Source organism: Prionailurus bengalensis, chromosome B2 (genome assembly GCF_016509475.1).
Source record: "Prionailurus bengalensis isolate Pbe53 chromosome B2, Fcat_Pben_1.1_paternal_pri, whole genome shotgun sequence".
Classification (NCBI taxonomy): domain Eukaryota; kingdom Metazoa; phylum Chordata; class Mammalia; order Carnivora; family Felidae; genus Prionailurus; species Prionailurus bengalensis.
This window is the reverse complement of record NC_057349.1, coordinates 139,972,465-139,998,574: the sequence shown is the minus strand read 5'-3', so window position 1 is coordinate 139,998,574 and position 26,110 is coordinate 139,972,465. Positions and strand designations below refer to the sequence as shown.

Genomic DNA, 26,110 nt, shown 5'->3' with positions numbered 1-26,110 from the left:
GACCTCATCTTAACTTGATTAATTACATCTGCAACAACCCTGTTTCCAAATAAGGTCACGTTCTAAGGCACCGAGGTTAGAACTTCAACATATCAGCTGGGAGACACAATTCAACCCACAATGACAGCCTATTCAGACAGGTCTGGGCACCAGACCGAAGTCCCACCGTAAATTACCAGGCCTTGGCCTCCGTTAGCAAACAATGGCTTAAAGTCGATTCCCACTCTTACAGCTGGATTACCCAATAAGCAGGCAAAACCCACGTTCAAGGCCCCCGAAAAACACGGACACACACAAAAAATGTGGAGAAAAACGGTTGGAAGAATTTGACATTTCAAAAGACGCATCAAAAGTTTCCCTCTTCTCAGGGCGCCTGGGTAGTTCAGTAGGTCAAGTGTCTGACTTCAGCTCGGGCCATCATCTCATGGCTTGTGAGTTCGAGCCCGGCGTCGGGCTCTGTGCCGACAGCTCGGAGCCTGGAGCGCGCTTCAGATTCTGTGTCTCCCCCTCTCTCTGCCCCTCCCCTGCTCTCTCTCTCTCTCTGTCTCAAAAGTAAATAAACATTAAAGAAATTTTTAAAATTAAAAAAAAGAAAAAAAAAGAGAAAGAGATTCCTGCCTCTGCCATCCTTGAATGGTGTCAGGAACTACCAAGCAGTAGCCACCGACGTAAGAAACTAGGTGGCGAATGCTGTCAGGACGCACTTAGGATTGGACTTTCGGAGGGCAGGGCATTGTCTGTCCCTGCCTATATGTCCGGTGCCTGGCACAGTGTCTGATATGTATTGGGTACATAGTAAATATGTAATGAAGAGATTAACGAATACCCAGACCCAATAGGGATGCTTCAGCTCATTTATTTTAACAAATATTTACAGGTGGCAAACTAGGCACTCGAATAAACGCAAGGCTCAGGACCTATTTAGCCAATCGTCCCTCTTCCCCCCTCCCCATGAGACACTGAACTGTAACCGTGTAGCACTGGGCTTGGTCACGTTCACTAGGTAGGAAGAGTCACATGCCTTCATTTCAAAGCCTGGAACTGAAGAATGGTGTGATAACAAACCAAGTACGGTAAAACCTCGGTCTGCGAGCACAATTCGTTCCGAGACATGCTTATAATCCAAAGCACGGGTATATCAAAGCGAATTTCCCCATAAGAAATGATGGAAACCCAACCCAATTATTTGGGTTCCACAACCCAAAAATATTCATGTAAAAATGATTCCGATACTGTAATATAATACGAAATAACAAAGAAAACACACAATATTAAAAAAAATAATAAACAGATTAACCTGTACGTACCTTTGAAAACCTCCGTGGCTGGTGTGAGGGAGACAAGAGAGAGGAGGGCGGTTGTGTAGGACGACTTTCACTATCACCAACAGAATCACTGCTATCTGTTGGCTCAGTGGGATCTTTTTCTTTTCACGCAACTTTAACAAAGCACCTATCCAATGACCTACAATGAAGCAAAGCGTTCCTAAGCTTACTCAGGCATGGAAAAGCAAAGGACTGTCCATAGGGACTCTGAAGTGACAAAAAATACCCTAGTGCCGGTTATGGGCACTGTCCAATGTTCTGAAACATCAAGGATTTCTGCCAAACACCACAGCCTGAGACCGAGCACCCGAGCATGGGAGACGATCACCCAAAATCGTTGTGAAGAGAGAGAGAGACACACACAAGACCTAATAGCTCAGTTGTGATCATGTGACCTGCAGCGTCACATACTGCTCATACTGCAAGACATCACTAGTTTATCAAACTAGAAATGTTTGCGTGTCTTGTGGAACACTCCCCCAACGAGTTACTCGCCATCCAAGGTTTGACTGTATAAGCATCATCTCTGGAGACAAATCAGCTGACAATACCTAACTACTACTCCATTTAAGACCTTCTCTTTTTTAATCATGGAAAGGAAGCAATGTAGCAGAATTCTAAGATTCAGAATGCAGTGCAAAGGCCTAAAATCGGGAGTAAAACTGGACACACGGAACGTCCCTGCCCTCCTTTTGGCGTTGCCCAGATCAGTGCTCTCATCCTGTCTCTAGCCTGGTCTCTGCTGTCAGTGTATACAGTTGCCTGGTCTATCAACCAACCTTCCCTTTCGCCCACCAGCTGGCATTTCAGCCAATACCCCAACAAGAACTCAGTCATGTTTCTCGGTAGTCAATATGCCTTCTATCTGTGGAGTGCATCATCAGCTCAAGGCCCAACATGATATGTCCTCACCCCTGCCCCCCCCCAGGTCTTCCTGGGCTTCTCTGCCCCACCTCCTGCCTCCCCGCCCACCCCCCACCACCACCACCTTGCACTCAGCCGTTCTTCCAGGCTTCCTTCTTGTTTTTTCTCTTCTAATCACCTTTACCACTTCTATCCCCTCCATCTGGAGCACTCTTCCCCAGATCTCTGTTTGGTTGCTCCCTTACTTCCCCCAGGCATTTGTTCAAATGTCTCCTAGTGAGGTGTTTCCTTCCTGCCCCGTCTGAGACGATGACCCCCAACTGAAGCTCAACAACCACTTTGTCCCGTGCCCTGCTTCATTCTTCCACATGGTACTTATCAACCACCTGACACACGAAATATCTGCTCATTTATCTGTTTACCAGGTATCTTCCCACGCTAGAATGGAAGTTCCATAAGAAAAGGGACATTATCCATTTGGCTCACTTTGTTGCGTTCAGTGCCTAGAATAGGCCCTAACTCTTAGTTGGTACTCAGTGAATATTTATTGAAAGACTGAAAACGAGTTGTTGGAAACAGTGCAGTTTCCCTTCATTTGTTAAACTCACTGATCTCTGCCTCTATACACGTGTAGGCATAATTGTCTAACTCTTCAATATATGAAGAATCAGAATTTTACTGGATTTCCTTGTTCGATTTTATCTATTAACATTATTTTGTCTTTGAATTGAATCAAACACATGGGAGGGAGAAGTATAATTTTTCACTGCTTTGGACCCAGAAAGGATTTTTTTAAGTTTGTTTATGTATTTATTTTGAGAGAGAGGGAGAGAGAGAGAGAGAGAGAGAGAGAGACTGAGAATGAAAGTGGGGAACTGATAGAGAGAGAGAGGTAAAGAGAGAGGATCCCAAGCAGGCTCTGCACTGTCAGCGTGGAGCCCCACTTGGGGCTGGAACCCATGAACTGTGAGATCATGACCTGATCATTACATTTTTAAAATTTTTTTTAATGTTCATTCATTCTTGAGACAGAGAGAGACAGAGCAGAGTGGGGGACGGGCAGAGAGAGGGAGAGGGAGACACAGAATCCGAAGCAGGCTCCAGGCTCCGAGCTGTCAGCACAGAGCCCGACGTGGGGCTCGAACCCACAAACCGTGAGATCATGACCTGAGCCAAAGTCAGACGCTTAACCGACTGAGCCACCCAGGCATCCCCAGAAAGGATTTAAACCAGCCCGAGGAATCTGTGAGGCCCAGGCAAGAAGCAAACCTAGACAGAGAGCTGGGAAACTTCTTTATTCTGTGCCCAGGAAAAGGGAAGAGAATGGGAGCTATTTTAAAGCACTTTGCCTTCTGAGGTAAAACGGAGGAATTTCTCAGAGTTGATGCTAGAGATTTCAGTGACTAACCTGCTTCCTAGAGCCAAGGATTTCAGTTCTGACAGCCTGGGTTCAAAGCCCAGTTTTGCATGTGCTCTTAGAGAGTACATGTCACTGTGTGCCTCAGTTTCCCCATCTGTAAAATAAAGATGATAACCGTAGTACCTAAGAGTTTGCTTAGGTTTAAAGGTGACAGTCCTTTAAAAGCCCTTAACATGACGCATAGTTAAAAAAAAAAAAAAAAAAAAGGCTGGCTATTATTATTAGCAAACCATGAAAGGTCACCGACCGCAGATATGTCCGTGACAGCAATGACCACAGGGAGAACGTGTCTATGAGCAAAGGCCATGGGTTCAGAGAGTCGAGGGTGGAGGTCGATGAGGCAGGTGGGTGTGCCGCGGACCAGAGCAACAAGGCACCGCACGGTGTGGATGCCAGAAAGGCTCATCGTTTTCCAAGCGGCATCCTTAAACTCTGGATCCAGATCGAAGAGGAAGTAGCTGGGTGAACTCGATGAACAAGAATTTGGGCAAAGAGAGTCGATTCAGGATTGCGAGAGGTCTCCGGAAATGGAGACGTTTGGGTCCAGAAAAGAACAATCAGGGCGTCACGACAGCTACCATCAACCATTGAAAGACCTGAGACAAGAAAGGGAAGAGAGCTGGTGCGCGTTTCTCGGGAGTGTGGTCAGAAGACAGAGGTCGGTGAGACGTGCGAAAAACTGTCTATTGCTTTGAACTGCCCCCCTCCGCCCCCGGCAAGTTAACAGCAGAATGCGATCAGCTGTCGGGGTGGTGGAAGGAAGGATGACTATATTATCTATATTATCAGGGCAGTTGGACTCAATATTTTCTCCTGCCTCTCCCAGCTTAGGTGCACAATTGTGATGATGAGGAAATTTAGCTATTGTGTGTTTCTGTGGATTGTGTGACACAATTCTTCTTTGCGTTTAATTGTTATCTTTTCAAATCAGTGTCAGAGAAGTCCCAAATACAACTAATTATAAAAACAATTAACGGTAAGACATTTTAATCCTTGGACAGTTTCATTTTTTCTCTCTCAATTCCCCTTATCTAATTATTTATAAAATAATCTACAGTGGGCTGAGATACTAACCCTTTCTGGTTAATGACCTTTTATTTTTATTCTTCCATTTCCATAAATCAATATGTAATAAAGCCTTATTAATTAAGATTAACTTGGAGAGAGTTAATTTGAATTATTAGGAGGTCTGGCATATGGAATATTTAAAAATAAAACCCAATTGAACTTTCATGAACACAAAGTAAGCCCAAATGGGCCAACCTCGGGTGCCTTCTACAGACACCCCTTAGGGAATGGTTATGAATAACTTAGAAGCCTTTTAATTAGCATATCTCTGTTCATATGTAAATGTGTGCTTTTGGAATAGTTGAGGTTATTTAATACATTCTGCTGACTGAAATATTTTAAACGTTCCCTTTACAATGTATTCAACAAATTGTTACCGAACAGCTCCGTGCCGCAGAGCATGCCAGGCGTTGGGACGCAGTGGTGAGCAAGGACAGACCCGGCCCCTCCCTCTGGAGAACTTGTTGCCTCGTGATCAAGAGAGACACAAATCAAATCACGCGCACACACCCCCAAAACTGTAAAACTACAACAGTGATGCGGACTACAGAGGAGGGGTGCATGGGGCTATAAAGTATATAAAAGGGGATTTAGCCTTAGTGCAAAGGATCCACGAAGCTCCCCCAGGGATATGATGATTGACAGAAGACCTAATGAAAGGGTAACTATGAACCAAGACAGGGAGAGGGGAGGAATCGGGACCGAGGATTCCTAGTGATTACTTGGATCATCACAGGCAAAGGCCCTGTGGCAGAAGGGGGGTACTGTGTATTTTGGGGAAGGAAAGAAAAGCCAGTGTGGAGAACTGGTGTTGAGAAATGGAGTCGAATCCGGGGGCCAGTCTCTTCCGGACCATGTTAAAGACAATCGTATTTATTCAGTAAATATGCTTCATCCTTACCAAGAAGAACTTGCTAAGCAAAGACAAAACGTCAGTGCCGTTCCCGGCCTGATCATCACAGATTTTGAGCTCACGTAATCTGAAACAACAAGTTTTAGAAGTTCCACATACCTGACAAATGATCTCAAAATTATACTTACTCCAAATGAATGGCTTCTATTAGATGAAAATGATATGAACGCACTAAGATGTGGGACTGAATACGTAAAAACAGAGAAGAAGCATGTTAGCAAAAGGACACATAAGCCTTCTAAACCACCTTCTGCTTTATTCCTTTGATGGTGGAAGAAAGGAGAGGAGGGAAGGGGCGGGAAGGGGAGGGGAGAGGAGAGGCGAGGCGAGGCGAGGAGAAGAGACGGCCTCTTCTACCAGGGCCAAAACAAGCTTCTGAAAATTGTAAGAAGAGCTGGCCACGTGGAAGAGGAGTGAGCTCAAGCCAGAAAAGTCAGGCTTTGTCCTACCATGAATGCACCTGGGCCGGCCTGTCTGGTCGTCCCCCCGTGAGTCCAGGCCCCCAGTTCCTCATGTTAAGTCTAGGCTCTCCAGACAGGGCATTCTCAAGCTCAGAGCCAACCCCCCTGCACCCAGTTACAAACATCCTGCAAAGAGCCGTGCTTGAGGGTGGCTTTGTTTTCGAGAGCGTCGCGTCTGAACGTCACCAAGGCCACATTCTGTGATTGCAGGCTGGCGGTGGACGGGCCGTTTGGAACCGCACTGACGGACGTGTTTCACTACCCAGTGAGCGTGTGCGTTGCTGCAGGAATAGGGGTGACTCCCTTCGCCTCTCTCCTGAAATCCATATGGTACAGATGTGAGTCGCACACCCAGCTGAAGCTGAGCAAGGTATGGAAAAAATCATTAGTTCACACTTAACGTGGATTAAGAGGTTCCACATCCTTCTATCTATCATCTGCCAATTCCTGGGGAGGATTTTAATTAACTATGAGGGATAAATTCAAGGATCCTTAACTATACTTACGTTCTTAAAAATCTCCATTCGGTATTACATTTATGAGAAGGGTTATGTCTAATCTTGTTAAAGATGACAAGACATAAATTTTATTGCTTCGTTGCCATTACAGGACACGTAATTGCTCATGTCAGTAAAATATGGACAGGCTGCAAATGGCTTTGTGACTGGGCGACAGTTAGTGATATTAACAGGAGGCCTTTCCCTTAGTCTCTTTGGCCTGATACTACGGTTGCAGGATGCAATTCAACATCTTCCCTCCGTGCACTCGTAGCCTTAACAAGAATGCCACGGTTGGAACTCACTGGCCTGCTTACTTCTCTTTTGTCATGTCTGATGTGTTCTCTGACTAGACACCTCCACGGTTACCTTCCTTCCTTTGTCCTGCCCAGAGACTGCCCATACTTTAACCCTCCGAGGCCCAGCCGTAGACACCAGAACAGCAGGAGAAAGGGAGCCATGTTGACGCCGAGGGGTGTCAATTCAGGAGGACTCGGGATATTAGGCGAGCCCGGTTCCGGTCCTGATTCTGTCACTTCTCGGGTTCACACTTTGGCTACACTTTCCCACCTGTCAAAGGAACTCACTTAATTCGATTAGCATGTCTGTCTAACATAGTTGGATATGAACATTAGTCTTATGATATGGCCCACAAAAGAGAACTCTGTGGTCATAAGAACTTAAAGTACTACAAATCTCATTCTAGGAGGTTCACATCATTTCTTGCCCTATTAAATAAGTTCTATAGAAAAGAACCTCATTCGGTTTTGTTTCACCCACTTTTGTCAAGCTTAGTTAGCCATGGAAACCTTCTCCACCTAGCATTTATTGAGCAAGAGCATTCTTCAAAGCACTGGGGCAGTATGAGACTAGAAGAGCTCTAAAGTTGGGGCTTTCCCAACTAAGAAATAAGAATAAAACTAGCTATCATTTCGTGAGTTTCCAATGACAGGTGCTTGACATACACTTTCTCATTTGATGGTTATAACCTTCCCAACAACTTTATAAAGTAGATAATACCAAGCTTGTTTTCCAGATAAGGAAGCTGAAGGTTAGAGAAACCAAAGTGTGTTCCCTAAAAATACATGGGTAGCAAAAGGCAGAATCAGGATTCAGATTAGATCCATCTGGCTCTTTCCATGACATAACCAACATATGGTAGATATGACTGCCACCATTGTGTTTGACTGCCACCATTGTTATATAGGCAGACTGTGGGACTCCTGGCCAGAGAATCCGCCCCAGCCTCACTCCACCCTCACTAAATGCATCACCTTGAGTGACTCAAGTCACCTCTCTGACTGGGTTTCCCGATCTGCGAAATGGAGAAATAAGGGCCCATATCCAACGGGGAGTTTTAATACCAAAGAAGACAAAGAAATAATGTAATGTGCGAATAATGTGACGTAAATGTGTACAGAATGATATAAAAGTTCATTATCACTGCCAAGGATGTGGCTCGATTACCACTTCTACTACGAATAGCTTAGACCCATCAAGCCTTGACTACCTGGCAGATGGGAAGTTAGGCGTTTTACACATACTATCTCACATCATCTTTTGAAGGAACTTATCATTTTTATTCCCATTTACAGATGAGAAAAATCGAAGCTGATCACAAAGCTAATAGGAACGATAGCTTGTATTATCAAATTGTCATCATTGCCCTTTCAGATAAGTGACATCCTCAGTTTAGTCCTGAGGAACCCAAATGGTATATGGCAGAAGAAAGCTAAAAGCATAGAATCACAAAATAACTTGAGAGGTCTTAACTTCCCAGCTTTGCATATGACCATGAAAGGTCAGAGTCTGTACTTAGACTGGGAAATGAGGAAATGATTTGTCTGAAGTCCCCCAGCTGGTTAACCGCTGAATCAGGGTCGGACCGTGTGTTTCCAATTTCCACATCAAGGCTCTTTTATGCAAGAGGTGAGATTTCATGCTATTGAAAGTTTAGGCTGCAAATTATGCTTAAGATTCACCTTGTTAGAGTCTACATGTAGCAGAAGAAGTTTAAAGAAGTTTTTCTGTTTTAAAGCCACTCTGTGCTTGTTTGAGTACAACTATCATTAGGCTTATGTAACTAATATTTGTCAGGACCGCCTACATGTTTTTGAAATATAAATACCCTTTCCATGAAACTGTCAGCATCTATATAATTTTTAAGTGCAGGGGAGCACAGCAGTACATATTTATCTAACAAGCGTCCTCACAATTATAGATCTGGACTAGAGTTTTCAGATTGTTCTCTTCTGTAGTAAGGAAAGGGGGAAATGCAGCCTAGGGGTTCTGAGCTGGAATTTTAAGCCTAGATGGTTAACTTCAATGAGATGCGATTTCCTCCTCCCTGTATAAAAGACCGGTTGGCATAAAGGCATACATTTTTACATACAAGCCTGACGTTGCAAGCCTACAATACTAACAAAACCAAAAGCTTTGTTGGTTGTTAACCATTGCGAACTGTTATCTCTTCACCCTTCTCCTCTGCCACGTTATTCTAGAACACTTCTAAGTTAAATGCAGGAGAATAGCCAATAGGACGCCTGCTGCTTCTTTAGGATCGTGTGTAGCGTTTTCTATTTGAAGCCGGGGTTTTAAATTTTCTTTCTAACTATCTTTTATTTTTAAAGATGGTGGGGAGGAGGGGGAGAAGTGGTTGGGAGGAAATTTCCCAAGAAGGCGAAGTAACAGCAAGTTAGAATGATGGCTTGCCAGGGGGGAAGGAAATGGGGAAAGGCTGTAAGATGTGAAAAGAGGTGTTTTCAACACAGGAGTAGGAGTCAAACTTCACTTGGTGGAAGGCAGATGCGCACAGGACACATCTTCGGGATGAGGGGAGGAGGTGTGGGTGGTTGAGGAGTCCCTGATACAACTTGAAGGAAGCTGAGTGCTGGGCGTGTAAATACCCCCTGGCAATGAATGTCCTCCAACGCCTGCCTAACGGGATGATTAATTCCACATCGCACTCCATTTGTGAAGAGAGCTTTTGAAAAAAATTAGGACAGTTTGCTTGTGCAAACTGTCAAAATGATGAATGAAATAGGTGTGTACAAATGGGGAAGGGGGGATTGCGGGCATCAATATATTGGCTTATACATTTTAGTTCCCCTAATGTCACGGCCGTGTAGACAGGGCTGAGAGAACGGCCAACTGGAAGATTTGGTTCATTGTCTTAACTGCATATGTAATCTTCAGACTATAATAAGATAGATTACCAAAAAACTGAGATAATCTCATTTCTTCATAAATTGTCTTCCTTCATCGCCTCAATAATACATAACCATGATAATGGGTATTTATAGTGTGTCCCATGCAAGATGGCCTTGGGTTCTTAACCTAATATAATAAACAGATAATTCAAATAAAAAGACAGCATGGGCCAGTGGGAACAAGGCAAGGCGGCCAAGAAAGGCAAAAATCCATACTCTACTTAAATATATTAATAAAACAAAGGAGGGCCTGCTCTCTTTTCTAATGAATGAAAAATGCACTTAATTTAATCTGTTTAGTTTGAGAAATTATTTGCTTTCCCTTTTCCTCACACTGGAGCTCTGGCCACTCCTGGAATTGATCACCTCTGCTAACCACTCACAGTGCTGTAATAAATTGAACTGGGACACACGAGGCCACGTTTACCTCTCCAGAAAACACCCGTGCCCCCCCCCCCCCCATCGTTCCCTAGACAGCCTCAAAAGACTTCAGTCCCCTATCAGGACTCACCCTTGCCCTGTGGGATGGTGACTAGTATTAATAGTTTTGATATTGTGGTTTATTAACCACACAAGCCATACGAGAGTATAATGTCCTTGTAAAATATTCAAGTAAAATAGTCAAAAATCTCCCTCCATTGGCCTTCCTCCCCAAAGTAACCACCACCACCACTTTGTTCTCTAAGGGGTTCACCATTAAACATGGGGGTGTGTCTCATTCCCTTGCTTCTCCATGCATCTGCGCACGCACACCCACCCATGTGCATATCACGGTGTTATTTTATTCGTACGTAGAGATGTGGGGAGAGAGAGACAGAGAGATGTGCACTTTGTTTTATTGTTTTTTCCCTTTATATAACATGGCTCAGCTTGCCTTCAGCATCAATACCTAGTGATTGACTATCATTTTTTTTTCAATATCTGAAGTTTATTGTCAAATTGGTTTCCATACAACACCCAGTGCTCATCCCAAAAGGTGCCCTCCTCAATACCCATCACCCACCCTCCCCGCCCTCCCACCCTTCATCAACCCTCAGTTTGTTCTCAGTTTTTAAGAGTCTCTTACGCTTTGGCTCTCTTCCACTCTAACCTCTTTTTTTTTTTCCTTCCCTCCCCCATGGGTTTCTGTTAAGTTTCTCAGGATCCACATAAGAGTGAAACCATATGGTATCTGTCTTTCTCTGTATGGCTTATTTCACTTAGCATCACACCCTCCAGTTCCATCCACGTTGCTACAAAGGGCCATATTTCATTCTTTCTCATTGCCATGTAGGACTCCATTGTGTATATAAACCACAATTTCTTTATCCATTCGTCAGTTGATGGACATTTAGGCTCTTTCCATAATTTGGCTATTGTTGAGAGTGCTGCTATAAACATTGGGGTACAAGTGCCCCTATGCATCAGTACTCCTGTATCCCTTGGGTAAATTCCTAGCAGTGCTATTGCTGGGTCATAGGGTAGGTCTATTTTTAATTTTCTGAGGAACCTCCACACTGTTTTCCAAAGTGGCTGCACCAGTTTGCATTCCCACCAACAGTGCAAGAGGGTTCCCGTTTCTGCACATCCTCTCCAGCATCTATAGTCTCCTGATTTGTTCATTTTGGCCACTCTGACTGGCGTGAGGTGATACCTGAGTGTGGTTTTGATTTGTATTTCCCTGATAAGGAGCGACGCTGAACATCTTTTCATGTGCCTGTTGGCCATCCGGATGTCTTCTTTAGAGAAGTGTCTATTCATGTTTTCTGCCCATTTCTTCACTGGGTTATTTGTTTTTCGGGTGTGGAGTTTGGTGAGCTCTTTATAGATTTTGGAGACTAGCCCTTTGTCCGATATTTGACTGTCATTTTATTTAGTGCCTTCGGAGCATCCCAAAGTATGGGTAGCTCACAATTTATATAATGATCTTATTATTAATGAACATTTTGGCTGTCCAACAAGTCATATGAACTATGACGGGAACAAATGGAGGCACAAACAAGGAGAGTCCTCACTCACGGGGCAAAGCAGTAGCATAGCCATGAGATATAACATTAAAGATCTTTTAAAGAAAAAGTCTTGGAGACTAAAAATGGTTGACAAAGACTGGCCTCCGTCTTATAATGGTTAATCAGAAAAATTATTCTGTAATTATATTTCCTTAAAACGGAACATGGAAGCCACATTAAGGAAGTTTCTCAATAAGAACAAATATTGCTTCAAAATTTGTTTGCGATTATATTCATCCAGAGGACCTTCACGACAACAACAACAACAACAAAATAAAAGCTGGGACAATAATAGCTACCACTTTTTGAGGATAACTAACATTTATTTATGTTTTCTAATCAGCCACAGTCTTTATCTTTTTGGAGAGAAAAACTCTCTTTTTGGAAAATGGTACTGATTCCCTCAGTGGCAAATCTCTGTCACCCTAGTTGTTTAGAGTTTCTGACGGTCCTGTATTTTGTTTTTGTTTTTTTTTTATTTTTTTTAATGTTTATTTATTGTTGATTCAGAGAGAGACAGAGCATGAATGGGGAAGGAGCAGAGAGAGAGGGAGACACAGAATGTGAAGCAGGCTCCAGGCTCTGAGCTGTCAGCACAGAGCCCGACACAGGGCTCGAACTCACGGACCGTGAGATCATGACCTGAGCTGAAGTCCAACGCTCAACCGACGGAGCCACCCAGGCGCCCCGACGGTCCTGTATTTTGTACTGCATGGGTATCTGAGCATATAGTTCAGGCTGCTATAACAGAAATACCATAGACTGGGTGGCTTAAACAGCAGATGTTTATTTTTTTCACAGTTCTTGAGGCTGGAAGTCCGAGATCAGGAAGCCCACATGATTGGGGTCTGAGGAGGCCTCTTGGCTTACAGATGGCCACCTTCTGGCTGTGTCCTCACATGACAGAGACAGAGAGAGCTCTGGTCTCTTCCTCTTCTCAGAAGGACATCAATCCCATCATTGGAGGTCCCATTCTCATGACCTCACCGAAATCTAACCTCCTCTCAAAGGCCCCACCTCCAAATACCATCACATTGGGTTTCAACCTATACTTTTGGAGACAACACAAACATCCAGTTCATAACAGTGGGGAACAGAGGGCGCTGTCCAGAAGGAGGCGAGGTCACAGTGTAACCCACTGGCTTTCTCCTGGGTGGAGGCCTTGGTCAAGGTCAAGGTCAACGCTGGCACTCCGTAAAATGCCTCCTGTGGGCTTTGCACACGCAGAGCCTGGAATGCACTTGGCCAGTGAAGGGGTTCCTCTTTTTGGACCACATCCTACAATCAATGCTGATATTCACAAACTGGCACTGGAGATAAAGCATGGTTTCACCTCTTCTCAGTGATCACTGCCTCTATAATTCACAAGTGACCCATGGGAACACAGACCCCCCCCAAGTAAAGCCGATGATTCCCTTTGCTCTGTCTAATATAGACATGTGGTATGCATTCTGGAAGCTCCTCCAAACAACAGAGAAGAGAACAGGGGTCGCAACTGACAGGTCTGAGCACTTAATGCACGTGTTAGACACTGTGCTTCCATGACCACAGGCACTCTCACCCTCACCATAATCCCGTAGGTTGTTGTTCTAGAGGGTGGTGGGCTTTCTGCCATTTTATGTACTCGGTCATCCAGGCTCACAGTAAATAACCTGCCCCCAGTTACGACCATGGGGATGGTGAAGCCAGGAGTCTAGAACAGGTTAGAGGACTCACGGGCTCACAGTGTCCAACTACTCTGCCTCACCACATCATCAAACTCTGTCCTCAGGTACAATCTCCTTCCTTGAAGAGGAAATAAATAAAAAATTGTTGGCCCCATTCCATCCTCGGGGAATCGATGTGGGGTCTGAAGAAATAGAGGTTGTACCTGTGGAGGTATCCTCTGCCTGTGTTCAGAGACGACTCTCCAGGCCGTGAGATAGGAGCCTCTCACGGGGGGGGGGGGGGGGGGGGGGGGGGGGGGGGGGGGGGGGGGGGGGCACCAGTGGATCCCCCTGGGAAAGTCGATGGGTAGCTTTTCTTATTTCTTTTTCTGAGATTGCTTCTCCAAAAGCGGCGCAGATCCATTTCCTTCTGACCCCAGAGTACCTTGACCTGGTCCAATGCAATTCTGCAGAATTCGAAGAGGAGCCCAGTTTCAGAGAGCGTGGGTGGCGCTCGAAACAGAATACGGCTCTGTGTGTCGCTCAGACCCAGGCCCTCCGAGGTGGGGGTGGCTGAGTCCAGTACGGTGGTTCGTGCCAGGAATGATGTGACATGAAGGCTTGTGACAGGCCACGTGCACACAGAGCGCTCTAAACCCATTGTGGGCTGCTGGAGTGGCCTCGCGAAACGTCTGCGGATCCATTATACCTCTAGAAATGTGTGCGACGAGTCCTGTAAAAGCAATAACTTTGTTACTGTGAAAGTCCTGAACTTTCATCTCTCTCCTGAGGATGACTTTCTACTTAACAAAACTTTTTAAAGTCGCCTTAAGTATTTGGGGCCCCGATACCAGCTACAGAATTCTGGAAACCGCGCTTTAGACAGGTAACTGATTTGGGGTGTTTTTTTTTTTTTTTTTTTGGAGCCTGAGGAGGGGTGAGTGTGGGAAAGATCACAGAGGTGTAGCCTGTAGTTTGGGATATTTGTTCTACCAGCGACCGGGTCCTTCCTACTGGACGAAATGCAGAAGTCGAACTATCCTGTCCCTTCACAGTGAGTATCCCTCACCGTTAGAAGGATGAAAGAGAGTCAAAGTAAATAGCCTCTTTCTCCGTTCAAAGTCTCTTTTCTTCTTTTCTGCCTGAAGCACTTCTGAGCCTATTCAGCTTTCCTTCATTGCCTCTTGCACCAAAGCTGCCCTGTGTCACCTGTAAGTCAATTACAGAGGGAAAAACACACAAAGCCATTAGAAGGAAGTAAAAAGTATAAAAGGCCCGGCAAGCCCTAAGAACGCTGACACACTGCAAAGCCACAAGAAAGCAAGAACAGGCATGATTTCTATTTGAAAGGGTGAGGGTCAGAGTGTGCAGGAAGCTAAGATGTGGGCATTTTTCAAGTAAGGATGATTGAGACTGGATTTGAAATTGACAGGTTTTCAAAAAAGTAAACAGGGTATTTTTCCTACATGAATGCATGCTAAGCACATTCCTTAAGGAGTGGAAATAATAGAAAGTAAATCAATGATGTTTGTTTTAACCTGAATGCCACCATGAATGGTCCTGGGCAAAACAACCTACTGAGAGCAGGAAGCAAGGGGAGGTGCGTAAGCCAGAACGGCATTAAATTCAATCAATAGGTTTTCTGTTCCGCCACGACCAAAGCAAGGAAAGAGGAAGGCTAAGGTTTTCAAAGAATAATTTACTTTTTCTAGGCTTATTTATTTATTTTGAGAGTGAGCGCTCCTACGTGTGGGAGGGGCGGGGACAGAGGGAGAGAGAGAGAGAGAGAGAGAGAAGCCCAAGGAGACTTCACACTGTCAGCCCAGAGCCCAACGCAGGGCTCAATCTCAGGTTCGTGAGACTATGACCTGAGCCAAAATCAAAAGGCGGACCCTTAACCGACTGAGCCCCCCGACTGCCCCTCAAAGAATAATTCAGATTAGGCACTACACAAAGTGAAAGGAAAGAGGATAGCAGTATTCATCACCAACCCAGGATGTCAAATCAGCCTCCCTTGCTTCATGATCCGTCCTCAGACCTGCTAGACACTCCCCCGTGCTTTCCCCTCTCGTGCAAAGTCAAGGTGGCCCCAAGCCCCATATCTGTGCTTCCCGGCCTCCCCCTCAGACCTCGTCTCTTGCTGCCTCCCCTCCTTCACAACTCCAGCCACACCAGCCCCCTGGCTCCTCCCCAGAGGTCCCACTCCTGGCTCCCTCCATCACTACCGTGATTCCCCTGCCTCCTTTATGTCTTTGCTCAAATGTCCCCTTCCCTTGACCATCTGACGTAGTATCGCAGCCCTTTCCAGCCCACCTTGTGTTGCTCCATAGTGCTGACCACCCTCTGATGTATTCCGTGTTGAGCTTTATCGTCTTCTTCTGCATCTAAACGCAAACTCTAGGAGAATGGCAAATTTTTGCTCTTTTGTGTGCTCTTAAAGTGCCAGAGCCGAGAAGAGTCTCGACATAGAGATGTAGGACACATTTGTTGAGTCAACAAGTGAGTGAATGAACACAATCGCTGTACTCGTGTGTTGGGGGCGCTGGGGGGGCGGGGTTCATGGGGCACTCACCAGAAGGAACCATGGCTCAGATTTACGACTGCAAAGAAACAGGCACTCCGTCGGGGGGTTACCGCACTTAGAGATTATTATTGGAGCTGTAGTGGTACCGTCTGACAAATATTGGGCTCTAATTTTTTTTTTAATTTTTTTTAACGTTTATTTATTTTTGAGACAGAGAGAGACAGAGCATGAACGGGGGAGGGTCAGAGAGAGGGAGACACAGAATCTGAAACAGGCTCCAGGCTCTGAGCTGTCAGCACAGAGCCCAACACGGGGCTCAAACTCACGGACCACGAGATCATGACCTGAGCTGAAGTCGGCCGCTTAACCAACTGAGCCACCCAGGCGCCCCTGGGCTCTAATTCTTCAGAGAAAAGGTCTTATCCTCTAGCTTTTTTGCTTTTACTGACTTCATATTAGAAATTCCTGAACAAACCTGGGGAACATGGGCAAGATCTTTAGCCTTGAAATACATTCTGTGATCTTTTTTGTTTCCTCGTGAACTTGATCTGTTCATTAAATCTCATCTATAAGTTTCATCATGTTTGTGAGCTTGCAGGCTGGCTGGTGGAGAGAGGAGGCAGGGAACACCACCTATCAGAGGAGATGTTTGCTGATGGAGGTCAAGGCCAGCCCCCTGGTAGATCTCGTTAAGTAACAGAGATGTCTCTTTGGTGGGGGGGTGCAGGAAAACAGTAATGAGTAGCAAGGAACAGGGCTGTGAGAAAAATCAGAAGAATTACCAGATCTTTCTCCTGTGGTTTCTTCCAGGCACAATTATCTAAAACTCAAAGCACAAAAACTAAGCCTTTATTTCAGCAAACCCATAATACTCCTTGCCACATGCCGTTTGCTAAACACAGAGAGTTTAAAAAAAAATGTTCCTAGACATAATTTCATTATAGTAGTTGACACACAAGCTATTACCACCACCCACTAGCTTTCTTGGACACTGATATGTCTGGCTGAGGGGAAACTTCTGGCCCGTGTGGCTTCCTTCTGCAATTACCATAATCTCCACCCTCCGGAGGTCACGATGCGGAAGTGGATTAGCGCACAAGCCTTTGGGGTCTCTGGAGAAGAGAGTTCAAATCCCGAGCTTAGGTCATGAGTAAAGATGAAGGGGGTTGGTCTAACGGTTTATTCCCCTTGGGGAGCCGTGAAAGGCACAGCTAGTTATGATTATTAACCTCGCTGAAAAGAAGCACAGCCAGGAATGTGGTGAATTGGTCCTCATCCAGTGAAACTGGCAACGGCCCACAGACTCCTGACTCTGAATTCACTCTGGACTTTTTCAAACACAATGTGAATTTTTTCAAAAGAAATCACAGTGTGACTGTTCCCTGGCAGAGAGAAGCATGTCATTTTGCAGAAGTGCCCATTTGAGCTCAAATAATTTAATGGAGATAAAGCAGTCTGTGATTATCAGCACATTATGAAAAGCGGGACAGATCCACTCTCTTGTCTTCTCTCTTGACAGGTGTATTTCTACTGGATTTGCCGGGATCCAAGGGCTTTCGAATGGTTTGCTGATCTCTTACTCTCGCTGGAAACACTCATGAGTGAGCGAGGGAAAGCTCACTTTCTGAGTTATCATATATTTCTTACCAACTGGGATGAAAATCAGGTATTGATAAGACTCTTAAAATGATCAATATTACATACGTCATTTAAAAATAGAGCAAAGGGAAGAGAAACCATGTCAATAATGAGCTGTATGGTTATCTGGTGGCATGAAAGACTTATTTGTCTGTTCTTAAAAAGGAAAGAAGGATAAAATAAAACCAGATTAGAAGAGTTATTCAAATCATAGCAATGGAAAAATCTACAGTTAACTTGCTGAAGAATAGACAAGCAGATTAGAAAAGACGTTAGTTAATGGAAGATAATCCCAAGCGTGGAAATCCAAGAAAAATTATGTCACCAAAAGTTGCATTTGTCATTTCAGGGACATCAAAGCGCATATTACTGGTTAACTGTATTGTCTTGTTCAGCTCCTGATTGGGTCTAATTCTATGCTTTCAGCTATTCAGAGTTAAATAGAAAAAACTCGCAAGTGTTTACATTCAACCTTTTGTATTGTAAAGTATGTGAATGTCTACAGAAAATCATCATTATGAATACATGATTTATCTAGAGACTTCTTTTTCTTAAGGCATTCTTAGAAATCGTGTGCACATATGTTTATTCACCTAAGATCAAGGTGGTCTTCTGTTGTGGCAGGTGTTTGGAAATGAAATATTAAGGTGGAGCTTCCCCAAAATAGTGTATATCAAAATACCACACTAGGGTAGTATTTCAGTGTTGGTAATATTGAATGATAACTACTAAGTTCTAAATTTTTTTTAACTCCTCAAATATGGAAGCTAACAATGAAGTGATCCCCAGGTTTATGAAACTTTATGTTCTAATCAGCACTTCCATAGCTGCTTGGATTGATATTTACTTTAAGGAAAGTATGTTTGAGCCAAGATTTGCATTAATCACTAAATTTACAAATGAATGTGCTCCTGAGGGTGGGTGTTGGGCGCTCCTGCCCTCTGCCTCCCAGTCCTTCTTCTCTCTCCCTCCTTCTCTCTCTCTCTCTCTCTCTCTCTCTGTCTCTGTCACACACACACACACACACACACACACACACACTCACACACACACATGCAGACCCCACAAGAGATCAGTGAAATTTGACTCTGAAATTCCAGTAAGACCGAGCTTGAAATTCAGTAGCTAAATGAGTTTTTATGGTCTTATTTGCAGGAGGCCTTAAATATTTATTCCTCTGGGATAGTTTGAAAGACAGGTTCCTTGGGAACTAGGCCGAAAACATCTTAATGAATTAAATAATGTTAATTATGTTTTCCAAACAAACATTTTCCTTATTCAAATGGTATTTTTGACTAATGATCCATTTGATGAAGTACAGACACAGCCTTTGTTTTTTACTTTCAAGTACCGTGCTTGCTTTCAGCTTCTAAAGTGAATTGATTTCAAGTGTCCATCCAGGAATTTCCAGTCATTTGGGAGTCTTGAGACTGAGGTTCTGTTTGATTTTTGTGACAATACAACTCTGCCCCGTCCTATCTCTGCCTCCTCTAAAAGTGTGCTGTAAGATACACTTTTTTTCTGAATACAAGTAAATTAAAATAGACGTGTTCCGAAATTTTTGTCGTGACATGTTGAAACTCTTTAGATGCTCAAATTCCAGGAAAAAAAATAATTGGTGCATTCTGTCAGCGAGGAATCAAAAGGCTGTTTTAGAAGTAGCCAATTGTTAAGCTGAATTCAACAACCTCAAAGTGGCAGAATGACAAGAACAGAAGGGACAGATGGAAAAGGTATTATGAAGGGCAAATCAACAGGGTTTGGGAGATTAATTGAATGTCGGGCTGAGAAATATGGAACAAATATAATTCCAAATGTTTGAACATCACTGATTGGTAGTTCCACAGTACCACTAACCTAAGTAGAAAAGGGCCCTTTTTTCTATTAAATAATGCCCAAGCTTCTTAGCAGCTGCTTGAAGGCCCTTCCTGACCTGATGGCAAAGGACTTGTTCCATTCCATTCCCATCATGCCCCTCTGGGCTCCTCTGGCATGGGAGCCACTGAACAATGGCTCGTATTTCCATGCCTACAGGTTTTCCCTCTCTGTTCCCTCTCCCTGGCAATCACTTCATGTCTTCTGTCCTCCCCGCTGCCTACTGAGTGGCATGGTTCTTTAAAGCCCCACTCCCTGTATGGCCATCCCCAGTCGTCTTGGTCAAAGTGACTCGGGGCTTCAGCAGGGTAATTTGTTTACTTCTCCAGAGCACTTTGTTTCTGTCTCTAGTTAAACAGGATTGTGGTCTGACTTATGTCGTTGTAGTTGTGCACTTGGGCTTGCCCTTCCTTTGATGACTAGTTCCTCACAGAGCATAGACCTTCTCTATTTCTTTTTGTACCGCCCACTCATTCCTGCTTATAGCAATCGCGCAACAATTGTATGTGGAAGTAAATTGAAGTCACAAAATATCTGAAGATTCATTTTTGGCTACGATGATCAGTTTGAAGGGACACAAAAAATTCTACATAAAAATATGCTTGGGGAGTTCAAGTCCCAGGACACTACCCAGGCAGGAAGATGAGGGCGTGGGGGAGAAAGTTTGGAGTGATCTTTTTTTTTTTTTTTTTAATTTTTTTTTTCAACGTTTATTTATTTTTGGGACAGAGAGAGACAGAGCATGAATGGGGGAGGGGCAGAGAGGGAGGGAGACACAGAATCGGAAGCAGGCTCCAGGCTCTGAGCCATCAGCCCAGAGCCCGACGCGGGGCTCGAACTCACAGACCGCGAGATCGTGACCTGGCTGAAGTCGGACGCTTAACCGACTGCGCCACCCAGGCGCCCCTGGAGTGATCTTTATAGACTATGCTAATTGGTACCATGAAAATGAAAGTTCTTTGAAGAGAAGTGCCCCAGAAGTGACTACAGACTGGGAAGGCAGCTGTACTGTGAGGCAGGAGAATGTCATAGGAAAACAAATGTAACATTTCATCTTTGAATAAAAAGAAGAGTCGGAGAAAAGTAGAAGAAACAGGATTATACAATGCATATAAGATCAAGGAAGTGTTCAGCCATGTGGTTGGTGGAGAAGCCAAGGAGCGCAGCCCTGGGTTGGTGTTTAGATGTGGCACCTGGTCAAAGGTAAATTGGTTGCCTCTGCCTTCTTATTTGCTCACAACCGAAACCAACTCACTATCTGGCTCCAGTCAATCCTACTGTTAAGCAAGAGGGCTGTGGGGGGTTCAATACTGCCACTCTAATCCGGAGGCTGACACCACTCCCTGTGACCTGGAGTTCCAGTTCTGATAACAGGGCTTCTGCGAGTTTTTGAGACTCAATCCCCAACTACCACCTCAGTTCTCACTCCTGAGCTCTTCCCTAAGACTTCATGCTTCACTCCTCCTCTTAATAAACCTGCCCCAGAAAAGGATCCCACCATCCTCTCATTATTGCTCCCTCTCCTGGAGTGGCTATTCCCAAACTCGACTCCAATGGGATCCCGGCCATCTGGAGTCAGACTTGCCTGATGGCAACCTCTTGCAGCCCGGGTTTCTGCGATTCTACCATTGTGGGCCATCCACCTACTGGCCCATTGGGGTGCCTCCATTGTTTTCTGCTCACCCACCCTATCTCGGGCTGCTTTCCTAGCCTGATGAGGCCAGCCTGGGAGGCCAGGTGTGCAGCAGGAACCTGGGGTAAGAGTTGAGCCTAGCACTTGTTAGCCAAACTGGTGGGGAGAAATCCTCAGTAGACCGTCCTGTGCCCCAGCCTCTTATTTATCGACCACTACTCACCCGATGCCTGGGTGCATCTGTCTAATTTGAAGATAAACGGTTGGGCACAGAGCTCCAACCAATGCACTTGCTGTGCTTGGCCATCGTGGTCCGTCTGCCAGACTCAGCACCCTCCCAGCATTGAGCCTGGATGGTACACTTCAAACTGTCTCAACCCGGTAGGCGAATCTGATTGTCAGATCCAGCTTCTTCCTGGATATTTCCCATCATTTTAATCTGGAAGGGCCATTCTCAAATCCTGAGGTTTAATAAGTAAGTGAATGGGGACAGGGGTAGAGATTAATTTTTGAGAAGTTCGGCAGAAAAAAGGAAGTAGCTTAACGCTTGCTTTCCTTTACCCATATTTACTGTATCGCTGTCAGCCTTGCAAAGAAAAATCTTTCCAGGCTCACATTATTGCACATTGACCATGGTGAAGGCCCTGTGTTTCAGTAGCGCCCCAGGCAGAATATAAAGATAAATGAGATGTGATGCCTATCCCAAAATGCAAAAGCAGTGATTTCTGATAATAATGATAAGCATTTCCAGCCCCATGAAGAAATTTTTTGAGTATTACATCTGCAAAGGAACATAATTACCTGATCTTTAGTAGCACGTTTCCATGGGTTTTTTTTTGTTTTGTTTTTTTGGTTTTGTTTGCTTGTTTGTTTGTTTCGGTAAATGTCACCTGATAGCATAACTTTTCTTTTAGGCTGTTCACATAGCTTTACATTGGGATACAAATACTGATGTGATCACGGGGTTAAAGCAGAAAACGTTCTATGGAAGACCTGACTGGAACCACGAGTTCCGGCAGATGGCCTACACCCATCCCAGGTAAGGCATTCTCTTTCCTCTGCCTGTGGGAGCCTTGCAGGAGGTTGCTGGTCAAGTGGAAAAGTCTAGGGCACAGGCTGCTTCAGGCGCAGTAGTGGGCACCTTGGGCACCTTGTTTAGAGATAAACATCAACCTGAGAAATGGTGGTCATAGGGTTTTCCAGGAACCACGGACCTCTGCTTGACTGGCTTACAACATTTAAATATTAGCAATTGCGCTGAAATTTTTCCCACGTAAACTCGATTAAAGATGGTATTTCTTAAACTACCTACGTCTCGAAGAAATGTCCAGTGAACACGGCTGATCTCAACTTGCCCAACTGGAGAATTCACGTATGTCCAACTGTAAAATGTATCTCATGTGTTTAGCAAAGCAGACAAAAAATGTTATGAGACCAAGCAGAGATTTCCTATGGCGGTGAAAGACTCGGGATCCGGAGCCTGAGATCTTGGGTGTAAATCCTGGCTCTGCCATTATCACCTACTTAGTTGGACGGGTTATTTATCCTACCACGGACTCCTGCGTAAATTGCAACTACTAACAGTGCTTACCTCCCAGGCTTCCGTGAGGGTTAAGTGTGTGAAGACATATAAAGCATCTAAAGGAGTGAATTCAGCAGTGTTAGTGGCTATCATAATCATCGTCATTATTATATTATATACATATATATTATATATATTACAATATATATTATATATATAATATATATTAATATATATAATATATTATATATAATAATATAATATAATATAATATATTATATATAATAATATATTATATTATATTATATATTTAACATATATTATATATAATATGTAATATATATTAATTAATATTAATATTAATTAATATTAATATTATAATATTTATGATTATAAATATAATTAATATTAATTATTAATATATTATATTAATATATATTATATATTAATTGTAATATATAATATAATATATTATATAATATATAATATATAATATATATAATAATATAATATATTATTATATTATATTATATTATATTATATTATTATCATTACGTAATAAAGTTCAATGTAGAGAAGGACAAGCATTTGCTCTGGGGCCACAAGATGGTAGTGAAGTCTCTGTTTTCTGATTCTAGAAGTTACTGGCTCTATGACCTTACTAAACCATGGACAATACCATGTAGTCACAGTGTTTTTTTCAGAATTTAAAAAATATATAGCTTGGTAAAATGCAAAGCACTAATGCAAATAGTTATCATTGTTATTCTATGTCCCGTAAGTTGGTTTTTGTTTTGAATCCCCATCATCTATGGCGCTTGAAAGTCAGTATGTCTTCTAACTGTCTTTGTTTAAAGAGTAGTTTCCACATTTGAGGAAAGACCAAGGAGGTGAGAGAGTATGCCATGTAGCTAACTGGGAAAGAGCAGAAGGACAGCATGTGCCAAGACCCTGAGGCAGCAGACACTGTTCCTGGCATGATCCATGAGGCTAGTAAGGGTGGAATAGAGTAGGTAAGAAGAGTAGCAGAAGGCATATAGGAGAGGTAACTGGGGGACTCTTACAGACCATTGTGAGGCTTTGGATTTTATTCTGAGAAGAGAAGTCACTTAAAGGTTTCAACAGAAGAGTGACATGATCTGTCTTATGTTTAATGAGATCACTTCTGGCTATTGTGAGAGAATAGATTATAAGTGCCCTCGGGCAGAAGAGGAGAGTCCCGGGAGGAGGTAAACAGAGGTAGTGGCTTGGATTAGGACAGAGCAGGTGCTGAGAGGCAGTTGGATGCTGGTATTTTGTGAAGGTAGAGCTGACATGGCTTGTTGATGGATTCGATGGGAGACTGGCATGACCCGAGCTAGAATGGAGTTTCCCTTACTCATTCGGGGATGACTAACAAAAGAAACTCTGAAAGCAAAGGGTATCAAGAGTTCCTTTTTGTGACATGTTAATTTGAGATCCCTATTGTACATCCAAGAGGAGATTTCAAGTAAGCAGGTGAATAGGAGTCAGGAGTCAGAGGAATTCAGGCTGGAGATACGCACGTGGAGATGTCAGATGTGAACTGTTAGAGCCATGAAACTGGACGAGATGGACAAAGAAGCAAATTCAGAAGGACCAGAGTTCAAGGAACCGCCATATTTGGAGGAGAGGACAATATTTTCTCTGTGTACACGTCAGAGAGTTTAATATAAATTACTCTTAGCCATCAGATTAATCATGTCATTTACATCTTCTACACCCTGACCTTTCTTCTGTCCACTTTATCAGTATTGAACCATGAAGAGTAAATTAAAATCTAGTGGCGTCTCTCTGACTAACTCCTTGTTTCCATCTCTCCTTGTAGTTGTGGTCTTCTGTCATCAGGGTCATTGCCTCATGAAACCTTCTCTAATTCCCTAGAAGGTTTTCTGCCCTTTGGAATACTCTTCTGGTGAATATTATTCATCTTTTGGTCAGTTTGGTTGCTCTTTCTTATACTCTCTTTGTGCCAGAGCTGTTCCATTTTCTTTTTTTATTAATTGTCACTGAATTTGTGAGACTTCCCCCAGACCAGCTGTTTGAAGAAGGTATGATAAGGAGGGGTGTGTGGAAGGGGTGACCATGTCCAAGGTTCATAACCCATCCAGTTCAAACTCTGAGACCCCCAGCCAACCCTCTATACCCTGTGCCATGGCAGCCTGCCCTATAACCCCAGGCCCAAACCAAGAGCAGTCACTGCAGAGGCTCTGGACTCCTACCACACCACGCCTGCATCAGCCCAAGAAGGAGGCAGTGGGAACCTTCTCCTGACCTTGAATAGTGCTGAGAGTAAAAGATTTCCAACAAGAAAGGCAAGGAAAAGCTTAACCTTTAACTTCAGGGCTAAGGGAGAGAGGGAGGTGACCAACTGTGCAATCACTTCTACCCTCAGGCTTGGTCTCAGCTGACCGGTAAGAACTGGACAAGGCCACAGAAAGTGGTCTTGGGACTCTCCAGGCATCACTCCTGAAACCCACCAGCTCCATTTTATTACCTGCCTTGACTTTTGGCCTGACACTTGGCCTACAATCCAGTTCCAGTGCCCCATCCTCGCTAAATGTGGTGCTTTGAACCCATCCCAGCTTCTGGAGCCTCAGAATCTGATTCCTTTGAGCTGCCTACTCAACATCCAGTCCCCCCTTTTAGACCCCCAGCCTCCTCTGAGACCTGAAAATCACCACTTTTCATCTCATACCCACTGGGTTCTTGTCCAGAGGCAAAGATTGGATCATTTTATCTGTGGGTTTTTAAAAAGATTATAAGTAGAAAACTAACAAAATGTTACAAGAGCATATGTTACAATCATGACCAGATTTTTTTGGTTGGTATTTTCTCCTTTTGGAGAAAAACATCTATTCATTTGATAAATGTCCTATACTTTGTTTTCAATTATAGGATGAATGTTCCTACTTGCAGGCTTTTGACACAGACACATATATCTTTGCTTTGAGTTCTTATAGATAAGACCACTCCTTGTTAGGATTGGCCCTTATTGACTTGTTACGTTGTATTTCTTTATTTTTGTTATACCTGAAGTTTGCGGCCCAGTGGGGAAGACCTTTCAAACCAAACCATTTAACTATCTCCCTTCCCTCAGAAAGGTGTGAGCCAGAAACAGCACCAGGAGACCAAGAGCAGAACTGAGTTTGCACAAACTCTGCCCAAACAATTATGGCGGGCCATGCTAGGAAGTGAGTCTGTCCAAGTGTCAGAGCGTGAGGAGTAGAAAACAATATGGAGGCAGGAGAACCACGTACTTGGCACTTCTCTCGTGGCCCTTGGGAGGAGAGTGCTCGTTCCTTTTCAGAAGCTGTAATCAAAGTTTAGCGTGTAAATGTACTTAAAACTCAGTGGAACTTTTCAGCACATGAGCTATGTAAACGCTTCCTGATGGTTGACTTCATCTCCCCCAGAGTAAAAGAGGCCACCCAAGGCCTTGTCACTGAATCAAGCCTCTACAGCATACTTCCCAGCCCCCAATTTTAAAAAATAGTGTATTTGTAAGA

General features: G+C 43.9%; 1 protein-coding gene and 1 non-coding gene across 2 annotated transcripts in view; one reads left to right on the top strand and one right to left on the bottom strand.

The window, feature by feature from the left end:
• Window positions 1–26,110, top strand: part of NOX3 (NADPH oxidase 3) — a 61,998-nt gene that overhangs the window by 27,099 nt on the left and 8,789 nt on the right. Inside the window, exons 10-12 of the mRNA XM_043592658.1 lie at window positions 6,262–6,421; window positions 17,435–17,581; window positions 21,976–22,100. Of these exons, the coding sequence (XP_043448593.1) occupies window positions 6,262–6,421; window positions 17,435–17,581; window positions 21,976–22,100 (432 nt within the window). The remainder of the gene's footprint in view (window positions 1–6,261; window positions 6,422–17,434; window positions 17,582–21,975; window positions 22,101–26,110) is intronic.
• Window positions 3,314–3,398, bottom strand: TRNAQ-UUG. The gene has a single exon. It is a non-coding gene; the product is annotated as a tRNA-Gln (tRNA).